At 38.6% G+C, this 23,927-nt stretch overlaps 1 protein-coding gene across 3 annotated transcripts in view; it reads left to right on the top strand.

Moving 5' to 3' along the window:
* UMAD1 (UBAP1-MVB12-associated (UMA) domain containing 1) overlaps positions 1 to 23,927 on the top strand; it is a 252,524-nt gene that overhangs the window by 18,476 nt on the left and 210,121 nt on the right. For all 3 annotated transcript variants that reach the window (XM_033420610.2, XM_033420609.2, XM_049714831.1), the window contains one exon: positions 12,243 to 12,342. In XM_033420610.2, coding sequence (XP_033276501.1) covers positions 12,261 to 12,342 — 82 coding nt within the window. In that variant the 5' untranslated portion in view covers positions 12,243 to 12,260. The remainder of the gene's footprint in view (positions 1 to 12,242; positions 12,343 to 23,927) is intronic.

The following is a 23,927-nucleotide window of genomic DNA, read 5'->3' on the forward strand; positions in this document are numbered from 1 at the left end:
GTATTATATTTAAGGATTTCATGTTTGAATCCTACGTGTTCCATTTCTGAAAAGCTTTTCCTGCCTTTAATTTAATATAAACTAAAATAAGAAAAGGATTTAAACTGTAAGAATAGAAAAAAAAAGTAAAAAACTATAAATTCAAGGAAAAAAATCCCAGCTTCACCCCTGTTGAAATCTATACTGTGAAGTTCTTCAGAGCTCCTCTGCACTCTTCTAGAACCCTCCCTTGCCTATGCTTTATAATCATCAATTTGTAGCTTGAGGTCTTCCGACTTTCTAAGTATTTTAGATGTTCTGTTTTGGCTGAAAATAATACATGTTTAATGTCTCAGTTTGCTAAAAGCAACTATATAGTCATATAGGGAAGTGAGTTTTATTAAATCATGTACCTTCAATTTTTAACGCCTGTTATATGTGTTCATGATACCACTTTCCAGTTAGGTGACAAGTGAAAAGGTTAGGAGTGATAACTTAGAAGACAGACTCTCTTAAAAATGAGAGTGTCACCATTGCTTTGTATTCATCTGGGTTTGTTGTAAAAGCTGCACTAGTGTTCTGAGGGCATCTCTGAGCTACCCCAGATCAGTGGAAATGAAATGGAAATATGAGTTCAAGGAGAAAATAGAACAATGTCAAATTTCCTGCTGTTAGAAAAGAAGGAACTTGCTTATATATTTTAAAATGGCTGATGGTGGATATTAAAATGCTGTGGTGTTTAGATTACATGAGATAAATTTAAAAGAATGATACAGTTGTTTTATTTCAACATCTAAATATAATATGCTAGAAACTACATTCTCTATAATTTTCAGTGTAAAGGTTTAGATGTCAACTTAAAATGTACAAGAGAGCACATGATCTTACAAAATTCTTTTAGGGAGTGTGTGAGCACCAAAGTAGGATTAGTGTCTTTGAAACTTTTTTGTCTCCAACCTAAACATGAAACGTGACATTTCATGTCAGGACCTAGTACATGCACCCACAAGCCAAAGTTCATAAACATTACTTACCACATGTGACACTCTCTGATAAACTTTTTGCTTCTCCTTTCTTTTTTCTCTTCCTCTTTTTTCCCCCCCTATTTCATTCTATTCAAAGATCTGGTCATGATTCACTAAATTGAGTTTATTTCCAGTAAAGGGTTGAGACCTACAGTTTGGAAAACAGCTGTAGATCCAAGATTCAGTTTGTTTTTATTTTCTTTCCTGAGTGTTTTTTTTTTTTTTGGCGAGGGTGGGTAGGATTCTGAGCAAAAATCAGACAGACGGAAATAAAATTTCTATTAATGCATTAATTCATTGGCCTTCAAACTGTTCTGGGAGCTCATCTGCGACATCAGTTGAAATGTCTTTCCTGGCTCCCCTCTTGCTTATCCTCTTAGATGCCTGTACCTCTCACCCATGACACCAATATCACAAACTTTCAAAGATGAAAAACCCAGATGAATGGAAAAACAGAGGGAGAATATTTGGGTAATCCTAACTGGTACTCTGAAGGTAATGGATACACTTTAAAAGAGGACAAAATCGTCTCCTTCATACAAATAAAAATCTGTCAGAGACTTATTAATTCATCAGTTAAGGAAGAAATTAGTAGTATATTACAACTGGTTCAAAAGAAAACTCAAAGTATCACCACACAATACAGTCAAATAAGGGAATGTTGAATTTATTAATTATTGCAAAACTGGTCACTGTCCCTAGGGTAGTCTTATTGCATCCTGTGGATAGGGATTATTTGTATGCCTATCAATTTTCTGCAAGTTATCAACTGTCTCTACAGAGTTGTAACATAACCGAGTCGGATAAACAGAGGTGGAGATAACCAGGACAGACGTGCTAGCCGTAATAGCCACTAAATTCCGAAGTCTTTTACAGTTTTTCCTTATTCTGATTAGATTTAGGCTATTAAACTAGGTCTAAAACTTTGACACCTGAAGGCCAAATCCAGTTTGAAGAGGATTTATTCAGTCTGCAGAGTATTTTAAAAACTTTTTGAATTTGTTGCTATCATCTAAAAACTAGGTTTTTACATAATAGTTGGATTTCTAGTTTGTCTTGAAGAATCAGACTTGGTGACACTGGGCCCACATCCCTTCATGGAACAGTGGTTGGAGCTGCCAAAGGTACTTAAAAAAAATTTTTTTTTAAATCTTTATTTTTGTAGAGTTACCATCTGATCCAGCAATCTCAGTCCTGGGCATATATCCAGAAAAGGTGAAAACTCTAATTAAAAAAGATACATGTACCCCAATGTTCATAGCAGCACAATTTATAATAGCCAAGACATGGAAGCAACCTAAGTGAATGGATAAAGAAGTTGTGGTACAATGGAGTATTACTCAGCCATAAAAAAGAATAAAATAATGCCATTTGCAGCAACATGGATGGACTTGGAGATTATCATACTAAAAGAAGTAAGTCAGAAAGAGAAAGCCAAATATCATATAATATTACTTACTTGTGAAATCTAAAAAAAATGATACAAATGAACTTATTTACCAAACAGAAACAGACTCACAGACACAGAAAACAGTCATGGTTACCGAAGGGGGTAGGGGAGGGATAAATTAGGAGTTTGGGATTAACAGATACACACTACTATATGTAAAATAGATGGCAATAAGGACCTACTGTATAGCACAGGGAACTATATTCAATAATGGAAAAGATCCTGAAAATAATATATATATAAACTGAATCACTTTGCTATACACCTGAAAGTAACACAGCACACAGGAACATACAGTTTTCTTGACTGTAAATCAAGTATACGTCATTAAAAATTTTTAAAATATTTTTTATTGTAAAACAATATATGATATTTGATTTAGAAAAAAGCAAATACTACAAAAGAAACATAAATATAAACTAGTCATGCTTCCTGGTAAGAACAACTATTAGGTTTGGTGTATATTTCTCCATATTTTTTTCCTAAGAATGTACAAAACTTACCTGCACATAGAAAATAGAAATTACCTTTATAATTAGAAAGCCTGCTAGTTTCATTTTGAAAAAGTAAATAAGTTGGAAAAAGTACTAGAAAGGATGAAATAGTATAAAACACATACTTCAGCTAAAATGTTCTCCAAGAGGCCTGGGTGACAGTGAGAGCAGGAGTTCTGAGTCCAAGGCCCATGGTCCCACACACAGGCATCAAAGGGAGGGACCTTCAGACAGAGGCAGCCTTACATCTTCAATTTACATTCCCCAGAGGTTCCTAGATGCGTTGGGACCATCTTGGGTGGTGGCCAGGAGTCAGTGGGAAGATGCCCTAACCGTAGCCTCAGCCTTGTCCTAATTTTTTTAGTGATGGTTATTTTTTTTTTTTACTTTGGCCATAACAGCAAATGCAAATCTGATTCCAGGCTTTCCCAGCTCAAAACCTTTCAAAGCTCTTTCACTGGTTCCTCAGAAGCCTTGTTTTGGTGAAGGGCTCCTCCTCGTGGCTCGCTGGGCATCTCCCCCCTCCCTAGAGGTGCCATCTTTAGACCAAGCCTGCACTTTCCTTCACTCCTGTCTCAGACTCGGCTGGTTTCACTCTTAGTTATCTGCTTGGCATTTGAATTTACCCCCCTGGATTATACTGAAGAGGTCAGTTGTTTCTAAAGTTTTGAAATGTGAAACAATATAGTCGAGTTAACATTTTAGTCCTGGTACGACAGCCAAGTATGTTTTTGAAAAATTTGAAGAAATGGGGGTATACACATCCGTTTGGTGATAATTAAAGGGGTGTATTTTCATATTATAATTTGAGATGTTAGAGATCAGGATCTCAGTCCCTGAACTTCTATATTTTCAGTTTGAAATACCACTGATGTTTATAATTTCAGCTACCACTTACATGCTAACAGCTCCCAAATTCCAACTTATTCCTTTCATTGGAGCACTAGTCCTATTTTTCCAACTGCATTTCACATATTTCCATTTGGACCAGTCATTGTTTCCCTACGTGTAAACTTGTCTGAAGTGGAGTTAATTTTTTTCTTCTCTTAAATTTCCTTTTCCGACTTTCCTTTTCTTATTCTTAATATCACTTTTTTTACTCCCTCAGGCTTGAAACTTCAGTCGTCTTTTAGTAATTCCTTTCCATCAGTATTTTGTAGAGTTGGAAGTCACTAGGTCCTGTTTCACATTTCTGTACACCCCTTCTTTTTCATTCAAACTTCTCCCACCATAGTCCAGTCCCTTTTGCTACAACGTTCTAACTTCATGGCTCCACTCTCTCAATCAGTCTCTCCAGCATTTTATTTTATTTTATTTTATTTTATTTTATTGAAATATAGTTGGTTTACAGTGTCATGTTAGTTTGAGGTATACAGGATGGTGATTCAATTATACATATATATATACACACATATATAATGTATATATATTTTTTCTTTTTGATATTTTTTTCTATTATAGGTTATTACAAGATATTGAGTATAGTTCCCTGTGCTATACAGTAGGTCCTTGTTGGTTATCTATTTTATATACAGTAGGGTATATATGTTAATCTCAAACTCCTAATTTATCCCTTCCCTCCTTTCCCCCTTGGTAACCGTAAGTTTGTTTCCTATGTCTGTGGGTCTCTTTCTGTTTTGTATATAAGTTCATTTTTATCATTTTTTTTCTGGATTCCACATGTAAACAATATCATATGATACTTGTCTTTCTCTCTCTGGCTTACTTCACTTAGTATGATAATCACTCGGTCCAACCACGTTGTCTAGCCTATTGTCTTAAATTTAATCTTTCTTAAACACTACTTTCCTCAAGATCCTAGACTAGAAAATAATATTAAATGAATCCCGGTAAGCCACTCTGGGTATTCTAACATTTTCTTGACTTAGTAGCCCTTTTAATAATTTGTCTCTTCTTTTGTATTCATTTCTGTTGCTTACCTCCATGCTTCTAGTGAGGTTACTCTCTCTGCTGTCTCCTAAACACTCTCTGTTCATTGTTTCTGGTGATCCTTCTTATAGGAGAGGCCTTCCTTCTCTTCTTGGTTTATATCTGTGCCCATCAGATGAAGTTAAACTCAAGGCTACCTGTTTGTGAAGTGTAACAGGGCTCTTCTCATTCTCATTGAGCCTTCTGGAATGTTTTGTACCGTTTAATGCTGTTTTGGGTAATATAATCGTGTCTTTCAAGATTAAAACTATCAAAAGTATGGGACCATTGTCTTTTTTGGTATCTCTCAGAAGAAATTAGGAAACTTGTTACCTAAATTTGTATTCCTTTTGTCTAACCATGCAATTCACAACCCACCACACAGAAGAAGAGGAGGATTAAACATGGTTCAGGATTTTAGTTTTTCAGCAGTATGGAATTTACATATTTATTGGATTTTGACACAATGTGAAGAAAAAATGTGTGTATGTATATTTTTTCTTATATAGTTAAGTGGCTGCTGTTTATCAGTCCCACATATACATTTCAGTCTATTTGACATATTTATATTGTCAAATAGTCTGTTGAAATTGAAAGAAGGTGAACAAATTGAGAAAACCAGGTTACCTTAATCCTTTTGTCATGGGTAATATCACTTAAAAGGTAAGTCTTAGAATAATAGGAAAAAAATAAATATATCACTTGTGCTGCCCTCCTTCAGAGCAGTAGGATCTGTGCTGTGTAGCGATCAGGGTGGCTTTCTGTATGCAGTCTGCGTGTCATTAAAAGTGAAGACACTGTCCTTTTATTTTTCAGTTTTGTGTGAATGCATAGAGAAAGAAGTATCTTGCTTTGTATACAAGACTGCATTTGTAACACACACAAAGTCATTTAAGAGACTTGAGACAATTTTACGAATAATTGTGAACTACAACATTTATATAACATCTAGAATATCATGCTAATAATGAATTTTTAAAATAGCTTTATTGGGGTATTATCAACATATGGTGAATTGCACATGTTGAAAGTACAATTTGATGAGTTTTGACATGTTTATATACCCTGAAACCATCACTGCAATCAAGATCATGAATATATTTATCACCCTCAAAAGTTTGCTTGTGATCCTTGGTAATTCCTCCCTCCCTGAACCTCCCATTCCCCAGGCAACCACTGATCTGCTTTCTGTCACTATACATTAGTTTGCATTTCCTAGAAGTGTTTTGTGGTCTGGCTTCTTTCACTTAGCTTGATTTTTTTGAGACTCATGCATGTCATAGCATATCTTAGGCCTTCGTGCCTTATTTCTGAATAGTATTATGGATATGCTACAGTTTGTTTATCCTTTTTATCTGTTGTTGGACATTTGGATTTTTTCCAGTTTAGGGCTATTACCAAAAAAGCTGTATAATTTTTGTGTACAAGTGTGGACATATGCTTTCATTTCTCTTAGGTAAATACTTAGAAGGAGGAGGTCTGGGTCATATGGTAGGTGTATGTTTACATTTTTAAGAAACTGCCACAGTACTATATTATTACACCTATGACAGTGTATAAGAGTTCCAGTTGCTCCACATTTTTGTCAACAGTTGGCATGGCAAGCCTTTTAAATTGTTAATATTTTAATAGGTATATAGTGTTATCTCATTGAGATTTTAATTTGCATTTGCCTATTGACTAATGTTGAGCATCCTTTCATGTGGCTCTTTGCCATTCACATATCTTTTTTTTTTTGCTTTGGCTGCACTGGGTCTTTGTTGCTGCATGCGGGCTTTCTCTAGTTGTGGCAAGTGGGGGCTACTCTTCGTTGCGGTGCGCGGGCTTCTCATTGCGGTGGCTTCTCTTGTTGCAGAACACAGGCTCTAGGTGCATGGGCTCAGTAGTTGCAGCACGTGGGCTCTAGAGCATGTGGGCTCAGTAGTTGTGGCTCGCAGGCTCTAGAGCATGGGCTCAGTAGTTGTGGCGCACAGGCTTAGTTGCCCCGCAGCATGTGGGATCCTCCTGGACCAGGGATCGAACCCATGTCCCCTGCATTGGCAGGTGGACTCTTAATCACTGGATCACCAGGGAAGACCCACATATCTTCTTTAGGAAAATGTCTGTTAATAGCTTTTGTCCAGTTTTTATTGGTTTGTTTTCTCATGATTGAATTTTAAGAATTCTTTATATGTTCTAGACACATGTCCTGTATCAGATTTGTGATTTGCATGGATTTTCTCCCAATCTGTGTCTTGGGCAGTGAACTCTTCATCACCCATCCATGTAGAAGCAGTTCCAGGATACCCATGTTTGGGGATTAGGAGGCATTCTGGGTTGGGTCCCAGCTTAGCCAGGCAAGAGTGTTGTTGCTGGCTGATAATGGATTTTTAAGAATAAATTTTGATATTTCACCCACTTATAAAATGTAAAATTTGCTTATTGTAGACAGTTTTTAACATACTGAAATCGTACCTAAGGAAATGAGGCTGGAACATGCTTGATAACTCCAGGCAGAAGAAGGCCACTGTCAAGGCCATGTAAGTCAGAAGCATGAGTGCTCATGTCTTCCCATATACTCAGCTGGGGGCAGCAGGACTGTTCCAGGCCTCCTCCACTTTTGGGATGGAGCTCCTAAATTCCTCTTAGGTTTACTCAGGATTGCCTCCAAAATGGGGTAGTTTCAGGTTGCTGTTTGTTCCCGTAAATGTAAGTTGAGTGCTACATTTGCAGTGCCTGGTCAGTATCTGGCCTAAGCACTTAATAAATACTCATAAAATATAAATACAAAGTAAGTGAAAGTCTGGAACGTGGATATTGTGGAATTAGCAAATATCTTCAGAACACAGAGCTGAGCAAGGCTTGGGAAAGTAGGGATTTAGAAAGACAGAAATGGAATTAATGAAATGTATTTCACTAATATTAGGAAATATTAAAGTCCAACACAAATGTCTTGTTAAGGGCTCCTTGTCTTTGGTGCTTTGTTGATGTAAAGCATTCAGTTTTGGTACCAAAAAGACTTGGTTTAAAATTCTAGCTCTGCTGTTTACTAGCCATATACATTTGCATCAATACTTAACCGACTTTACTTCAATTCTTTCACTTACACATTGTGAATAGTTATGTGTACCTGGCGGGATGATTGTAAGATTATAGGAGATAGAGTCTATAAGGCATTTAGGTACAGTGCGTGACACATCGTAGGAGCTCAGCAAATGTTAGTGGGGTTTTAGTTACCCCCGTTCTCTTTCCCAGTTCTAGTCTTAGGTGGGGAAAGGAAATCTGGCTGCTGGAGTGGTGACCTAACCATGCAGCTTTCTTGCTGTGGGAGGATCTTAGAATGGTATTGCCAGTCCCGCTGGGATAAATTTTTATACCACCTTGTGTGTGTTTTCAATGGTACAAAAAATATCATGGTATAAAGATAATTTGATTACAGATTTTAGTGTCTCAGGACATAGTCTTTTCATGCATGGAGTGATTAGTGTAAAGCTATATGTATGGTTAGACTTACTTAGGTACCTAATGGAATGAATCATGAATGTCAGCAGCAGTATAGATGGTGCAAGGGAATCCCAAGACTTGTAAAATTGGCACAGCGTTCCCATGGAAACACATCTGAGGTGACTATTGTAGAGGAAGGAGTTAAGGCAATGGTCAGGTTGGCAGAATAACAGGTGCGAGGGTGACTGGTAGTTTCATAACCATTTTAGAGCAGTTACCAATGGATGTTTGTAGCAAACTAGTCTTTGCTGCCATTCTGAGTTCTTTTATACTGTCTCTACTACCTTTTTCCTATTCCTGACCTGTTTCTTCCGTGCGTGGATGTTTCTTGACTCTTGGAACCTAAGTTCTCTCTCCTTCTCGGATATGTTTGGAATTTTATAATGTTCTAAAGTGACAAACTGTAATATTATGCATTGCCACATAAGTCATACTGTTGGTAACCTGCAGCCTATTTAAGACTGTATATTCTTTAAGTTTGATTTTTTTTAGGTCATGAAAAACTTAAATGCTTCACTTAATTATTTGAATCATAAGTTCTCTACAAAATACTTGCATTCAAAAGGGATTCTGGCACTACAGCTGAGTTTGGTCTGGCTTTTATAACAACGTATCTAAACGTTGGGGGCTTGAGAATGACATCAGAACTGCTTTTGTGATTTCTGTTTGTTCCATTTCTGTCTTGTGGCCAGACATGAAAAGGTATTGGAAATTTGAGTCCTCCTATTAAAGGCTTTTCTTTTATATGTTAGAAAGGAGCCACTTTTTAAAGGGCCTCTCTCTGTGGCCACAAAGCTCCTTGTTCTAGCACTCTAATGGCATGTGACACAGTGAACCAAGCAAGCAACATGGCCACACCTACCTCCAAGGAGGGTAGAAAACTGCAGTTCTTACATGTCTCCTGATATAAGGTGGAGAGCCAGTGAATGGCCCTAATGATTCCGTGGTTACCATATACTCAGTTCTCTCTCCCTGCGGTAGACAGAGTGACTCACCCCTCCCCAAGGGCAATAACCCAAATGGCCCCATTCAGTCATAGCATCATGCTCTAAGTTCAGTATGTCTTCATCAGGTCCAGATGTGGCACCTCTTGTTGTAGAGACTTCATGAACTAAAAAGACCAGCAGTCTGTCCCTTCTGTCCCCTCTGGTAACTGGGAAAAATAACTGCCCAAACCACTGTCATCCAGAAAGGGGAGGAATGGGAGATACACAGCAGTCACCGAGTGGTAGCAATTTTGGAATCTCACTGAGCAGGCATTTTGGGGGATCCCCGCCTTGGATTGGAGAATGTTCATTAATTATGCCCAGATTCTGCTTCTCAGGAGAGCCCCGCCCCCAGTCCCGTGTTCTCCAGGCACTCCACCCAAAGTGTCTTCCTTTTCCAATAACTTCCTTGGCTACCACTGAAGTAGGCACTGGAGAATAGACCCTCCTTGGGGGCTGAGCAGTTTTCTCTGGCAGCTTCCTGTCTGCAGCATTGTTGTAAACTTCCAACAGTCAAAGTCCTCCTTTAATTCAGACTTGTAGTTGTTTTGGCAGCACAACTCTCCAAAAATTTTGTTGGCCTCTTATCTATTTGATTATAATCAGCTTCATGTATCTGTAGCCAGACCTACAATTTTTGCTAGCTGTAACTCTTAGATTTGCTACATTTCTCATCTCTTTCACCCTTAAATGTGCCCCCCCTTTATTTATTTGAAGGTATCTTTTCTCTACGAGGCTTCAGTTGGACACTGATCCCCTTCGTCTCTTTTTCCTGACCCATTGTAGCCTAAGAATTTACTGAGTGCCACATTCATCCAGGCTGAGGCTTTAGTATCAGGTGTGATGGCTATATCCTTGATTTGATCCTTACCCAGATTGAATTTTAATCATCTGTTGTTCCTTCAAAGGCTTTCTCTGTTTTAGTTTTAACTGTTTGGGGTTGAGAAGTTAGTTGCTTCTTCCAGTCTTTTAAGTCTTTGAGTTTGAACTTTATTGTCTTACATTCCTGCTTATAAACCAACCAGTTCTTTTCTGATCTCATTTCTTTCTTGCATGGGTTTCTCTTTATCTTAGTTATTTTTTTCATCTCATCCCTTGTCTTTTCATCTTTTCCTTTTGCTTTTCCATCTAACCTTGTTTTTTTGGTTTTTTTGGTTTTTTTGTTTTTGTTTTTACCAGTTTCATACAGGTCATGTCTCCTTGTACTCTCTTGAGGGTGCCAGACTATTTCCAGACTTTTCTTTTGGCTCCATCACTATATCCAGTAAGCTCAGCCTTTGAGGATTTCAGAGGTGATTCCTTTTCCTTTACTGAAATATTTTCTTTTTCACATGGCTTGTGTTTTTCTTCTCCATTTTTTTTTCTTTTAAAAAGTGAAACCTGCTAGATGTGTTTTCTGTCAACAAATTGGCTCTTTTACCATCCACTCCGATCTACAACTCAGGGCAGGTTGACCTACACAAATCCTGGTGCAATTCTCAGTTTCTAGAAGCATCTTGCTCAGATAAAATCTTTACTTATCCTCCCTGCTTGATTTTCTGGTGGGTGGAATATATGAAACTGATGGCACTTGTTGCCACCAGGAACTTTTCTTTGCTGTCTCTGTCTTTTTTTTCTTTTTTTTTCTTTTTTTTTTGCGGTAGGCGGGCCTCTCACCGTTGTGGCCTCTCCCGTTGCGGAGCACAGGCTCCGGACGCGCAGGCTCAGCGGCCATGGCTCACGGGCCCAGCCGCTCCGCGGCATGTGGGATCTTCCCGGACCGGGGCACGAACCCGTGTCCCCTGCATCGGGACTCTCAACCACTGCGCCACCAGGGAAGCCCTCTTTGCTGTCTCTTATATTGCTTTACTTACAGCAACTCAGAACGTGACATGTCCTCCCAAGTTTCCTTCAACTTCCTTCCCAGTTGTTTTCTAAGAGTTGTTGCCCTGCCTGAGTGTACAAAGCTGAATGTACAAAGATGGGAGGACACAGAGGAGAGAGGGTGTGTGTGTGTGTGTGTGTATGTGTGTGTTGGGGGTAGTGCACAATAATCTCACCAACACAGATATTTGCACTGATGGGAATTTACATTTGGCTACAATTTTACAATGAATACAGTCCTTGAGTGTCTGAATCAGATAACCAGCTCTAGAGGGTGTTTGTAGTGCCTTCTTTTCTTTTTTCAGGTGGCCTTAATTTCATGAGGCTTAAGGTAGTTAGGGCATGACAAGAAACCTGGACAGGGTTTGGTTTTTTTCCCCCCTTTCCTCGGTCCAGTGTCCAATTTATGGCTAGTGAGATCCTTCAAGATTCTGGTGTTATCTGTTGACTTTAGTTTTACTTGTAGAGATTTCTTGGGTTATTTCCTGCATGTTCAGAAATTGAGAGGATGAACACAGTATTTCAAACTGGAAGTCCATGCTCCTTAATTTCTGGTTTTATCTTCTGACACCTAGAGAGGGCTTGTGTTCTTAAGTTTGGGAATAGAATTCCTAAAAGTAATTGTTGTGATATCTTTATATTTGGCTTTTAAAATTTATTTGGCTGCATTGAGTCTCAGTTGCAGCAACGTGAGATCTTTCAATGCAGCGAGGGCTCTTTGTTCTCTCCAGTTGTGACGCGCAGGCTCCAGAGCACATGGGCTCAGTAGTTGCAGCACGCAGGCTCTCTAGCTGTTGGTGCACGGACTCTAGAGCATGTGAGCTCAGTAGTTGCGGTGTACAGGCTTAATTGCCCTGCAGCATGTGGGATCTTAGTTCCCTGACTAGGGATCGAACCCATGTCCCCTGCATTGGAGGGCGGATTCTTAACCACTGGACCACCAGGGAAGTCCCTGTATTTGGCTTTTTACTAAGAAGGGTAAGAGTTTTATGGTTTCATCTGAATTTGTTATTATATAGTGTTTCTATTTCAGGTAACGGAGGAAGCAGCAATGTTTCACTTCTTCAGAAAGCCTCCGGAATCTAAAAAGCCCTTGGTACCAGAGAGAGAAGCAGATGGATTTGTCCTTTTAGGTGAGTCTTTTTAGGAAACAATATCATAATTAGATGAATTATTTTTCCTTTAAAAGATTACTTGAAAAGTATATGATTGATTTTTAAACATTTTCCTATTAATTCCAAAGTTAGTTTATGTATATGAAATCTATAAAAATATAGGTCATCAATCACTTAAAATATTGTCATCAAGTCAGACTCTTCTTATACAGTACGTTGGTTTGGATGTGTCCTTCAAATTCAATTTGTAAAATCATCCTATTTTTTCTATCCAGTAAGCTAGTCAACCTTTTTAATTATGAAAAAGCAGAAGTCTTGATGAATCCTTGATAAATTCAATTTCTGTTTTATAAATAGCACCAAGCCTTGCTTCTTAAATTAGCATCAAAAATTAAATCAGGCATCCAATAAATAGTTGCTGAACGAGGTACATTTATTTCTTTTATTGAAGTATAGTTGATTTACAATATTGTAATAACTTTCAGGTGTACAGCATGGTGATTCAATATTTTTGTAGCCTATACTCCATTCAAAGTTATTACAAGATAATGGCTATAATTCCCTGTGCTGTACAGTATGTCCTTATTGCTTATCTTTTTTATATATAGTAGTTTGTATCTCTTAATCCCATACTCCTAATTTGCCTCTGCCCTTCTCTCTCATTTTTGGTAACCACTAGTTTGTTTTCAGTATCTGTGAGTCTGTTTCTGTTTTGCATATACATTCATTTGTATTACTTTTTAGATTCCACATGTAAGTGATGTACAGTATTTGTTTTTCTCTGTCTGCCTTATTTCACTGAGCATAATATTTACTCTCCAGGTCATACATGTTGCAAATAGCAGAATTTCATTCTTTTGTATGGCTGAGTAATAGTCCTTTGTGTGTGTGTGTGTGTGTGTGTGTGTGTGTGTGTATGTATATATATATGTGTGTGTATATATATACTTCATGTTCTTAGTCCAGTCGTCTGTTAATGGGCACTTGGGTTGTTTCTGTGTCTTGGCTATTTAAACAGTGCTGCTACGAGCTTTGGGGTGCATGTATCTTTTTGAATTAGTGTTTTCATTTTTTTCTGTTTATATAACCAGGAGTGGGATTGCTGGATCATATGATAGTTCTATTTTTAGTTTTTTGGGGAACCTCCATACTGTTTTCCATAGTGGCTACACCAATTTACATTCGCAGCAACAGTGTTGAAGTACACTTTTAAATCTAAACATGTTATATAGTGTCTCCTAAATGTTAAGACTAGTTTATTTTCTATTATAAAATTAATACCTGCTAGTTATTAAAATTTTAGTGGGGCTTCCCTGGTGGCGCAGTGGTTGAGAGTCCGCCTGCCGATGCAGGGGACACGGGTTCGTGCCCCGGTCCGGGAGGATCCCACACGCCACGGAGCAGCTGGGCCCGTGAGTCATGGCCGCTGAGCCTGCGCATCCGGAGCCTGTGCTCCGCAACGGGAGAGGCCACAACAGTGAGAGGCCCGCGTACCACACACACACAGAAAAAGATTTTAGTGGCTTTAAAAAATATTTCTTTCAACCAAATACTATGCTCTTTCCAAGGGGAATTCTGAAAAATAACATTTCCTTCATGTCATTGTGTCTTTCCCCCAAGGAAGAGATTTGCAGTCTTTAGATAGTTCTTCCCAGCAGTTCTCTACCAACAGGGTGGTGAGGAGGAGCCAAAGCCCAGTGTCCCCTTGTGAAACGCATCCTCTTCTACTCTGGATTTCCTCCTGCCAACTTTAGCTCCTTCTCTGAGAGGATTTGCATGAACTCATAGAGTGTTTGCTTCTGGCGATGCTTCTCAGGTGTCTCCCTTGCCAGATTCTGGTTTCCTGTCTCTTCTGTCTTTATCTTGGCCCAGTCATCCCAGAGTCCCTTGGCATTGGCAGATGGTCTGCGTGTCTTGAGGAGTAGAAGATGGCTCCTTGGGTTTACGGGTAATCCTGAACCTTCAGCTTAGGCCCTCTCGGCCTCTGACCCCACACATTCAGAAGGGTGGGTGGGTGGGTCTCTGCCTCTTGAGCCCTTCCCTTTAGGATCTGGTCTCTCACAGTAAGGATGCAGGGATTTTACCCCTCTGGCCCTCTTCTGTTTCTTGGCCTTAATCTCTGGGAGACCGGAAGGGAGTTTTTCTCATGGCTGAATGTTACCGTAGAATATCCCATCTTTTCCACAGTCAAATTCTGGCAGGCCTGTGTGTTTTTCTGTATCTGCTTCCTGTGGCCTGGGACAGGGGCAGTAACTAGAGTGGTCAGAGTTATTTTCTCTCTGACCAGATCCCCTACGTCTGAGGTAAAGTAGTGGGGCATAGTCAGACCAGGGTTGGTGGTTTTTCTGGGGAGCCTCCTGACTGGGATAAAGTGGGGTGCCATGGGCACAACTGCTTCTCTGGCCCTTCTTACAGTGTCAGGAAATTGTGCCTTGCCTTCTAAGTCAGCACTGGCTCTGTCAACCCCAACTTCTGTTTCAAACGCTGCCAGCGTTGCTTCCCTTTTACCTGCTAAATTAGCCCCACTAACAGAAAAACTTCAGGGATGCCTCTAGTCTCCTGTATAATTTCTGCCTCTTCAGGAGTTTCACAATAAATTCTTTCAGAAATTTGCTTCAGCAAAGCCTGGTTTTCCAAACTCTTTTCTGTATTCTTCATTTTAGAACACCGCTGTAATCTCAACACGTGTGCAGAGAACTGTGCTCTTTTCTGTTGTTTCATGATTAGAAATCCACCTTATTCTCTTTGTTATCAAATAGGCATTCAAAGGCTGTGAGTCTAGTGCACTGACAGTCTGAGAGCACATACAGCTTCTACAGCTGGGCTTCGTGAACTCTCGATACGTCTTCTTCACCTCTCTGGCTCTGTGGCCTGCCACTTTGCAGCATTACAGAGACAACTTTTAACCACAACTGAAAAAACCCCTGGTGCTGCTCTCTCTAAAATCTCCTTCAATGTCTGGTAGCTTGTAACATGAAGATGTTTCACTGCCTGTCTTATAACTAGCCCAACAGGGGCCCCGTTTCCATGGTATTCTGCCTTAGCCTGTGAAGCTTCTGTTACGGACCTTTCCTTCCTAGGAAAGACTCGTTTAAGAAGTGGTCTTTAACTGAGCCTCAGAAGACAGAAATGTCCAAATTTGCTAATGCTTGAGGGAATTTCTAGCAATTAATTACTCTCATATGCTTTCATGTCCCAGCTGCTCCATCTGATATATCTAAGCTATAATGGTGCATTTTCCCAAAAGCTGACATGCTATATTTTGAGGGAGTTTTCCTAGGGCCATCTTCGACTAAGCGGGATTGGTGTTGACTCCTGTACCGTAGTCTTGTGGTTGGGAAATCATGGTGAGGCATCACTTACCTCCCAGTCCCAGGATTGTGATTTAATTTCAGGTGCCGCTGGTAGAACACCCTCATTCAGATGATCCAAGCAAGAGCAGACTCCCAAATGTTGGCTGAAGGCTTCTGGTCCTTCAGCTGCCATGTCTGCTGATGCTTGTCTCTGGTTAGCGTTATTTTTTCCCAGGTGCAAAGCTCCACTGCCCTCTACCATTTCCCATGAAAAATCCTTGTGTACCTACTGTTCTGTGATCTTAGTTACTCTCTTGAAGTTTTGATGCTGTCAGTCAGCATCATGTCTGGGTTCCCACTTCCTCTGTTCTTCTGTTTTCATCAGTAACACCATCTCCCTTTTTTCTCAGGAGCACCACAGAGACTCTACAGTGAGTTGCAGGTAGAATGCTGACTCGAGCCAGACCCCTTGGGTTTATATCCTGGCTCTACAATTTACTGGAGTTTCCCTTGTAAGGGAGGCAAAACTTTACCTCTTGCCTCTTAGGGTCTCTGGCTGGGCCTGAGAATTAAATAGACATAGGACAGATGAACAGAAGAAAAGCATAAGGATTTTTACATGTACATGGGGGCCCCCACAGGAGAATGAAGACCTAAAGAGGTGGCCAAACCTAGGTTCTCATATACCAGGTTGAGCAAAGAGGCAGTTGTGGAAAAGTAACAAAAATATGTGGGGATACTAAAGGAAGATGAGGGTTATTTTAACAGGCTCTGATTTTGTGGAGTTCTCTTGCCCCTGACTCTCCATCTCTGGTGGTAAGAAAGTTTCTTTCTTCCTGGCATTTTCTATCGATTTCTTTTCTTTTCTTTTTTTTAATCTCCTGCTTTCAGGAAGAAAAGGGGAGGTCAGAGTGCCCTTCCTGCATCTGCTATTTTTCAAGTGCCTTTGGCTCAAAATAATTCTTATGCCAAAGTGGCATTTTGGGTTGGTATATCTGATACCCTTCATCATTTGGGGAAGTTACGAAACCTCCTGGGTGTCATTTAACTTATCTAGAAAATGAGCATGTTAACAGTACCAACCCAATAGAGTTACTGAGGTGATTAAATGAGTTAATGTGTGTAATGTGCTAAGAACAACCATGTGAGTGAAGTGGTGGTTATCTCCGCATACAGGGGAGGACTAAAAAGCTAGAGCTAGTTCCTCTAGCTTACATAGAGCAGATCTGGAGTGAGCCCAGGCATTCTGACTTCAGAGCCTGTCCTCTTAACCACTAAGCTATGCATCGTTTTTTTTTAAAATAAATTTATTTATTTTTTGTCTGCATTCGGTCTTTGTTGCTGCGGGTGGACTTTCTCTAGTTGCAGCGAGTGGGGACTACTCTTCGTTGCGGTGCGCGGGCTTCTCATTGTGGTGGCTTCTCTTGTTGCGGAGCACGGGGCTCTAGGCGCACGGTCTTCAGTAGTTGTGGCGCGCGGGCTCAGTAGTTGTGGCTCACGGGTTCTAGAGCACAGACTCAGTAGTCATGCGCACAGGTTCAGTAGTCATGCGCACAGGCTTAGTTGCTTCGTGACCTGTGGGATCTTCCTGGCCCAGGGCTCAAACCTGTGTTCCCTGCATTGGCAGGCGGATTCTTAACCACTGTGCCACCAGGAAAGCCCTCCATCACTTAAAAAAAAAAGGTCATATTATCATTTTAAAATTTAAGACGTTAGTGACATTTTAAGCTCTTTTAAAAAAATCTAAATTGTGTTCATTAATTTTTAAAAGACAAAGTGCTGTGCTTTTTATTTTTTTTTTAATAAAAGAGGGTTGGTTGTATTATTATTCATAAAGTTTGGCTTTAATTTTGGCTGCCCCAAACTTTTCACTATTTAATATTTTAAGTATTTAAAACTATTGCATAAAACTCTAATCTCCTTAATGAAGTTGAGGTTGGAAGATGGTATATAGTCAGCCCTCTATATCAACAGATTCTGCATCTGTGGATTCAACGAACTGCAGATTGAAAATATTGAAAGAAAAAACCCCCAGAATGTTCCACAAAAAGCAAAACTTGAATTTGCTATATGCCTAGCAACTATTTACCTAGCATTTACATTGTATTAGGTATGATAAGTAATCTAGAGATGACTTAAAGTATACAGGAGGATATGCATAGGTTACATGCACATATATGCCGTTTTATAAAAGGGACTTGAGCTGCTGCAGATTTTAGTATAGGGGTACTACAGAAACCTAAGGACAACTATACATTGTTTAATTAGTAAAATATCCTTCAGCAGTTAAGGCCTTAACTGAATTGACTGATAAAAGTCAGGATAAATTATTAGGAATATAGTTAATTATCTTAAAAAACATGATGGCAACGTCTTTTTTTTTAGAAACTGATTTGTTCTAAGTTGCTTTTTTTATCATATGGTTCTATATTGACATATATAGTATCTGCCTAGTCTCAGAGCATACTGTGTAAAATATTTTGAAAAGTACCAAGTAGGTCAAATGGTAGATATGAAATACTTTTATTAACATGACCCCATACTTTGACACGTGTGTTTTGGTTATCATGTATCCACATAGCTTTCTTTGTTCTTATGTACAATAGATACATTGCAGGAAAATAAGTGTATATAAGTGTTTTTGTGTGTTTATTAACTTCTAAATGATACAACTAAGTAAAGACTTAGATTATATTTATACCAAAACTTCTTATCAATATGGATTCTATAGAATTTGTTAGATTATCATCTTACTTGGCCTTTATAATGTATTTCTAAAAAGGTTAAATTATGTTGTTAAAAGTATAAATCATTTTTCCCACCTTGAGCATACCTCTTCCCCTAGGCAAGCCTTCCTGCTTAACACAAATAAGTTTTAGGTCACAGTTATTAGATGGCATTGCTGAGTTGCTGAAGTCAACACCCCATGACTTGAAATTGAGGGTCCAGGCAGAGCCTGGACACTTTTATTGATAATAGGAATATCTGGGCTGCTTGTACACATTTAGCTCACTTATGGACAGAAAGCTTTTTCCCTGTAAAGGTTTGCAAAGCTTTTAGCCTTTGTAAAATGTCGAACATGCCGAATAATAATAAGGAAAAAAAAAAAAGCCTTGTAGAAAAACATCCTTTCCCTGGTAACTAGTTTCTAGTCTCATAAGAAGGTACTATTCTTTCATTCAGTAATGAAGTTGTAGTAATCCTCTAGGGTACTCGTTTTACACAAAAACAAATTGCAGTTTTCATTTGCATCACTGGGTGGCGATTTTTCTTAGTCTTACACTACTGTTTAAAACCCCAGAAAGGCTGGTACTATTTGTAATTACCAGGGTTTACTTCTGTTATGACATGTTTAATTGTACTTTTAAGACATTATCTTTAGGTTGATTACAAATTTCCTACTGTAGTATGCAACCTCATAGTTATTTTAAATTAGGAAAAAGGGTATCTGTTGCCTAGATGTTGGCATATAACTTTCCAAAACTAAGAGAAAGGCATGAATTAGCTTATTATATTACAGCAAAAAAAAAAAAAAAAAAAGAAGGAAAAAAAGGAAAAATAACAGCGACAGGAAAAACCCATGGAAAATAAAATGAAAAAGAATAATTTGGATTACTGTTGTGTGTTCACTAACATTGGTGACCAGATATTGAATATAACTCTGGAGCACACAGAATGAAATTGGACAAACACTATTATATAGATTAAAGGAATGGGGTTATAGTACAGCTGAAATTTATTGTGTTTTTCAGAATATGCATGTGCTTCTTAAAGTAGGGCATAAGAACTTCTAGTTTCCATTAAGCTAATTATTTTGTAAAACTGATTGACTTTAGAATCAGAATTTAGTAATTCACTGTGGCTTGGATTTCATCTTTTAAGTATTGATATTGAAATATGTACTTTAGTCTCACCTTATGTTTCCCAGTTTAAATGATAAATGAGATTTTGGGAAATAGTCGGTTATTTTTAAGATTGTCTCCTACTGAATTCCTCATCGTGGGTATCAGTCAAACCATGTATACACACTAAAGTTAAGCTATCACATTTTTAAATGGAACTTTTTAGATAATCTCTTCATCTCTGTACTCTTTCCTTTATTTAAAAGTGGAAATCTAGCTGTGTATAATAAAAATTTACATAAGGGACAGTAAGTCACTTTGATTCTGTCTAGGACTGAAGGCTTTAATTAAAACAACAATGACAAAAAGTAAACAGATTTTCACCATGTGCTTTCTATTTTTACTCTCCATTCTTACAACAGAAGTATAATGAATCTTTAAAAAAATGGTGTTTATGGATTAAAAAAGCAACTGACCCTATTAATAACTCTTTACCCCCATGTATTGTGATATCCAGAAAAACTCAAATTGCAGTGAATTTACTTGGCAATCTTTGTGTTTTTACCCTTGACCTTTCAGTTCTAAAGGAGGTGTGCTAGGATTTTTCAACTAACTTCATCATGCAGCTGTTTATTTTCCCAATAAGAAATGTGAAGTCATGTGTCTAATGGGTAGAATTGACAGAATTTTCACATTCGTTGATTCCTAATTCTGGTTCACCTGTTAATCTAGCAGCATTCAGAGGTGAAACCATTAAGGCCTGGCTGTTCTGTGTGGGGTGTACCACCCTGCCTTGTCTCCTTAAGGGTGCAGGGTGAGAGGGAGCTTCATGGGGCAGGGGAGAGGTGTCCACTGTGCTGAGAAGCAGAACTGAGCCCTCTGTTGCACACAATTAGTTGTGAGGAAGTCACTCATGCTTTATTGGGGCTCAGTGGACTCAGCCGACTCAAATGTAAATTAGGGATCTGTCTCTCTAACTCAGAGGATCTAACCTTCCTGTGATTTAGGGGGCACTTTGAAAATATGCTGGTGCTGGGGCCTCATCCCTACATTCTGATTAGACAGGCCTGGGGTTTGGCCCAGACACTGGTATTTTTTTTCCAGAGTTCCCCAGATAGTTCTGTGTACATGCAGGGCTGAGAACCACTGCAGTTCACTCTCTATAATTTAGTAATTGTATACCATCAAATAATGTGTTAAGACACTTTGAAAAAGACCTCACAAAAATACAAAGTTACAGTTTCTCTTCCACTGCAGTTGAGCCATAAACAAATAAAAAAGCAAATAAAACCACAAAATTTCTAGGTTGAACATACTTCCTTTCAAACATTAAATAAAGAGCAGAAAGCTTCGGAATTTTAAGGAATGAAATCTTGTTTCGTAAAGTAATATATTTGGAAACTTAAAAAAATTTTTGTAATCAATGAAGCAGTTGAGAAGCATTTTGTTCATTATATAAATATGAATTCTGAGTGGCTCATGACTCTTTTTGTCTGTAGCCATAAGGCATCTAGAGTGACTTTAGGTAAAATTATTTGACAGATGAATACCTGTAAACTCTTCAGAGCAATTCTGAGGTATGTTTTCTTTGAACTAAGACCATCAGGCAGTCAGATTTTTAGTACACCTCTTTGGCAGTAGTTGACTGGTTTACTGTGGTACTGTTTCCTGGAAGGCACCTCTTCAGTAAAATACCAGTAGGGAAAAATTTTAAGTGTGCACACCATATTCCATAAATGGGTTTCCTATAGTATTTACTCAGAGGCTTTCGCAATGTCATATCTTCCACATCTGAGGCTATTTAGCTGAAAAATTGTGATGAATAGCTTTTATATTTTGACTTACAGTCTCTTCTTATTTCATTCTGTTGAGGAAATAAATAATGAGAATGAGACTCTAAGTAGAATGTACAGTAGGAGCTTTGCAATTTCTACTAGTATTTCAGATAGAATTGGAAGACCTAAATATTGTCTTCCTACTAATCTTAATCATACTACAATATTCTTTTATATTTAAGTGGTTGTCTTATTCGGTATCTGGTTTTTTTTCCCCATTGAATGCAACCAAAACATATTATGAAGGGAAGAGTTCTTATTTAGGTCACACAGTAATCTTTCCAAATGTGGATTTCTGAAAATGTGTCTTCTTCTTTCATTATATCATGATAGAATTATGGTGTTACCTCATAATAGCAAACTAATCCTTTAGTAAACTAATCCAGAAGTAAAACATCTTAAACTAGCGTAAGATGGTCTTATTGTGGTAATCATCAACATTCTTGAGCGCTTTCTCTGTCTCGGGCACTCTGCTCCTTGTATAAATGCTGCAGAATTCTGGGCCTGGCCCATACCTAGTAAAGCAGAATCTTTGAAACTATAGCCTAAGAATCAGCATTTTTTAAAAAAGCAATGCAGGTGATTTTTATGCATGCTGATATTTGAGAATTGTTGGAATAATTCTCTTATAAGGTGTGGTAGGGGAACAAAGCATTTTCAGGCAGTGGGACAGACTGTGTAAAGTATGTAGATTCAGAGGAATCTAGGACATATTCAGGGGCAGTAAAAAGTTCTTCAGGAGAGAGAGGATATGTCAGGGCCACTGATGAGGAACGAGTCTAGAACGGTGATTTTCAGTGGGCCTGTGTGCCATTCCGAGATATTAGAATTTTATCCTATTGGCGGTAATGACCTATCAGATATCTGACCATTTCAAAACAGTGAAGTAGTGTTTTGGTTTTTATTTTATTGGAAATTTATTAATTGAAAAAAATGGAGATAATTTAACAATTTCATCCAGTTGAGAATTATTTGTTAATGAAAACAGTGATCATGTCCTGAATGTATCACTGAAAAGGTGTGCCTGTATATTCATACTTGATGGACAGGATATGACAGAAACAACACACAGTTGAACTGTATGGGGCCATCGTGCCGCAAGTCATTTTGTCAGACACCTCAAGTTTCACCTTTTCTACCTTTTAGTTTCAACATGATATAGGGACAGAAACTACTAGCTGTCCTTCAATATCTGCTTATCTTTCTTTCTTAGTTAATAGCATTTTTATCTTGCCATGTGGCCATTTCGCAGTTAGACGTGGAATTTTGATGAAGTTTCTGGCCAGTGTGATATAAGAAGAAACGTTGTATTGCAGGTTTTAGAGAACCTTTTAAAAACACAGCTGGTATGTACCTTCCATCTCTCCACTGCCGCTAACTTTGCTCACCCTGGAGTGTGGATGTGATGATTTGGTAGAGGACTAGCCACCATCTTGGACCATGAGGACTAGACTGCATTGTGAGGGTAACTGAAGAATAAGCTGGGAAGAGCCTGGGTCCTTAAAGACTGTGGAGTTGCCACAACAGCCCTGTGATGTGAGAACTCCCTTATGTGAGACAGGAGCAAACTTCTGCTCTGTGGGAGCCACTGCTCTACTGATATTTTGTCATTTGCAGATGAACCAAACCCTAACTAATGTACGTGCTGAACTGGAAATCATAATATTTGGATTCTAAGTTCCATTATTTTCTTGCTGTGATCAAGCAGGCTACTTACCATTTCAGCCTCATTTTCTTTACATATAAAAAGTTAATAGCATTATGGATTCCTCATTACATTTTAAAGAAGAAGAATGAGAGGGAACTTTACACAGACTTCTTCATAGACAGAAGTGAGTACTAAGAAGTTTTAATTCACTTGCTAATTCTGATCAGCTCAGTGAAATGCCTGGGCGAATGATTCTGAGCCAGCCTCTAGGTTTAGCTGGAGAGAATGTTGTGATCCTTAATTTATGTTGTGGGCAAGGGAACGGTAAGTTCCCTACGAGTGCCTAGGTCTTTCCTCCACTCCCACTGGAAGGCCACTGCGTGCTTCTGCAATGAGTGCACCACAAAGTTCATTCATATCCACTAAAAGCCGAAATGTCTAAAGTGTAACTAGTGGAACGTTATTAAAGAATTGAGAATTGCTGCTACACTCTAGTTATCAGTTAAGTTAGAAACTGATTCATTCCCTACAATTGGTATTTCCATCAAAAATGGCGTATACGTTTATGGCTATACATGTGTGTGTATGTAGGTGTGTGTGTGATATTTTTAATGAAATGTATTAAATATACTGTACTGAAGCCTTACGTCATAGTATTAATGACTTAAAGCTGTCATTGTTCTGAGATTTTTCAGTATTCTAAGTCAAATAGCTCAGCTCTAAACTTAGGGAATGACTTATTTTTATTTCTGGCATCTATTATTTCCTGATGCACAAGCTGAAAATATGCTTGGCAGCACCAAAGGAAAACTGTAACCCTTAAAATAGTTTGTTGATGGGTTGCTTACTTAAAGGAATTGATAACTGTGAAAACCAGTGATCGTCCCAGTTGCTATCACTATGTTAAGGGGTTCTTAGCCATGATGAGTTTGAGAGCCTGAGTGGAGTGATCTGTAAGCCTCCCGAAATTATAGACAAAATGTTG

This window comes from Orcinus orca, chromosome 9 (assembly GCF_937001465.1).
Source record: "Orcinus orca chromosome 9, mOrcOrc1.1, whole genome shotgun sequence".
Classification (NCBI taxonomy): Eukaryota; Metazoa; Chordata; class Mammalia; order Artiodactyla; family Delphinidae; genus Orcinus; species Orcinus orca.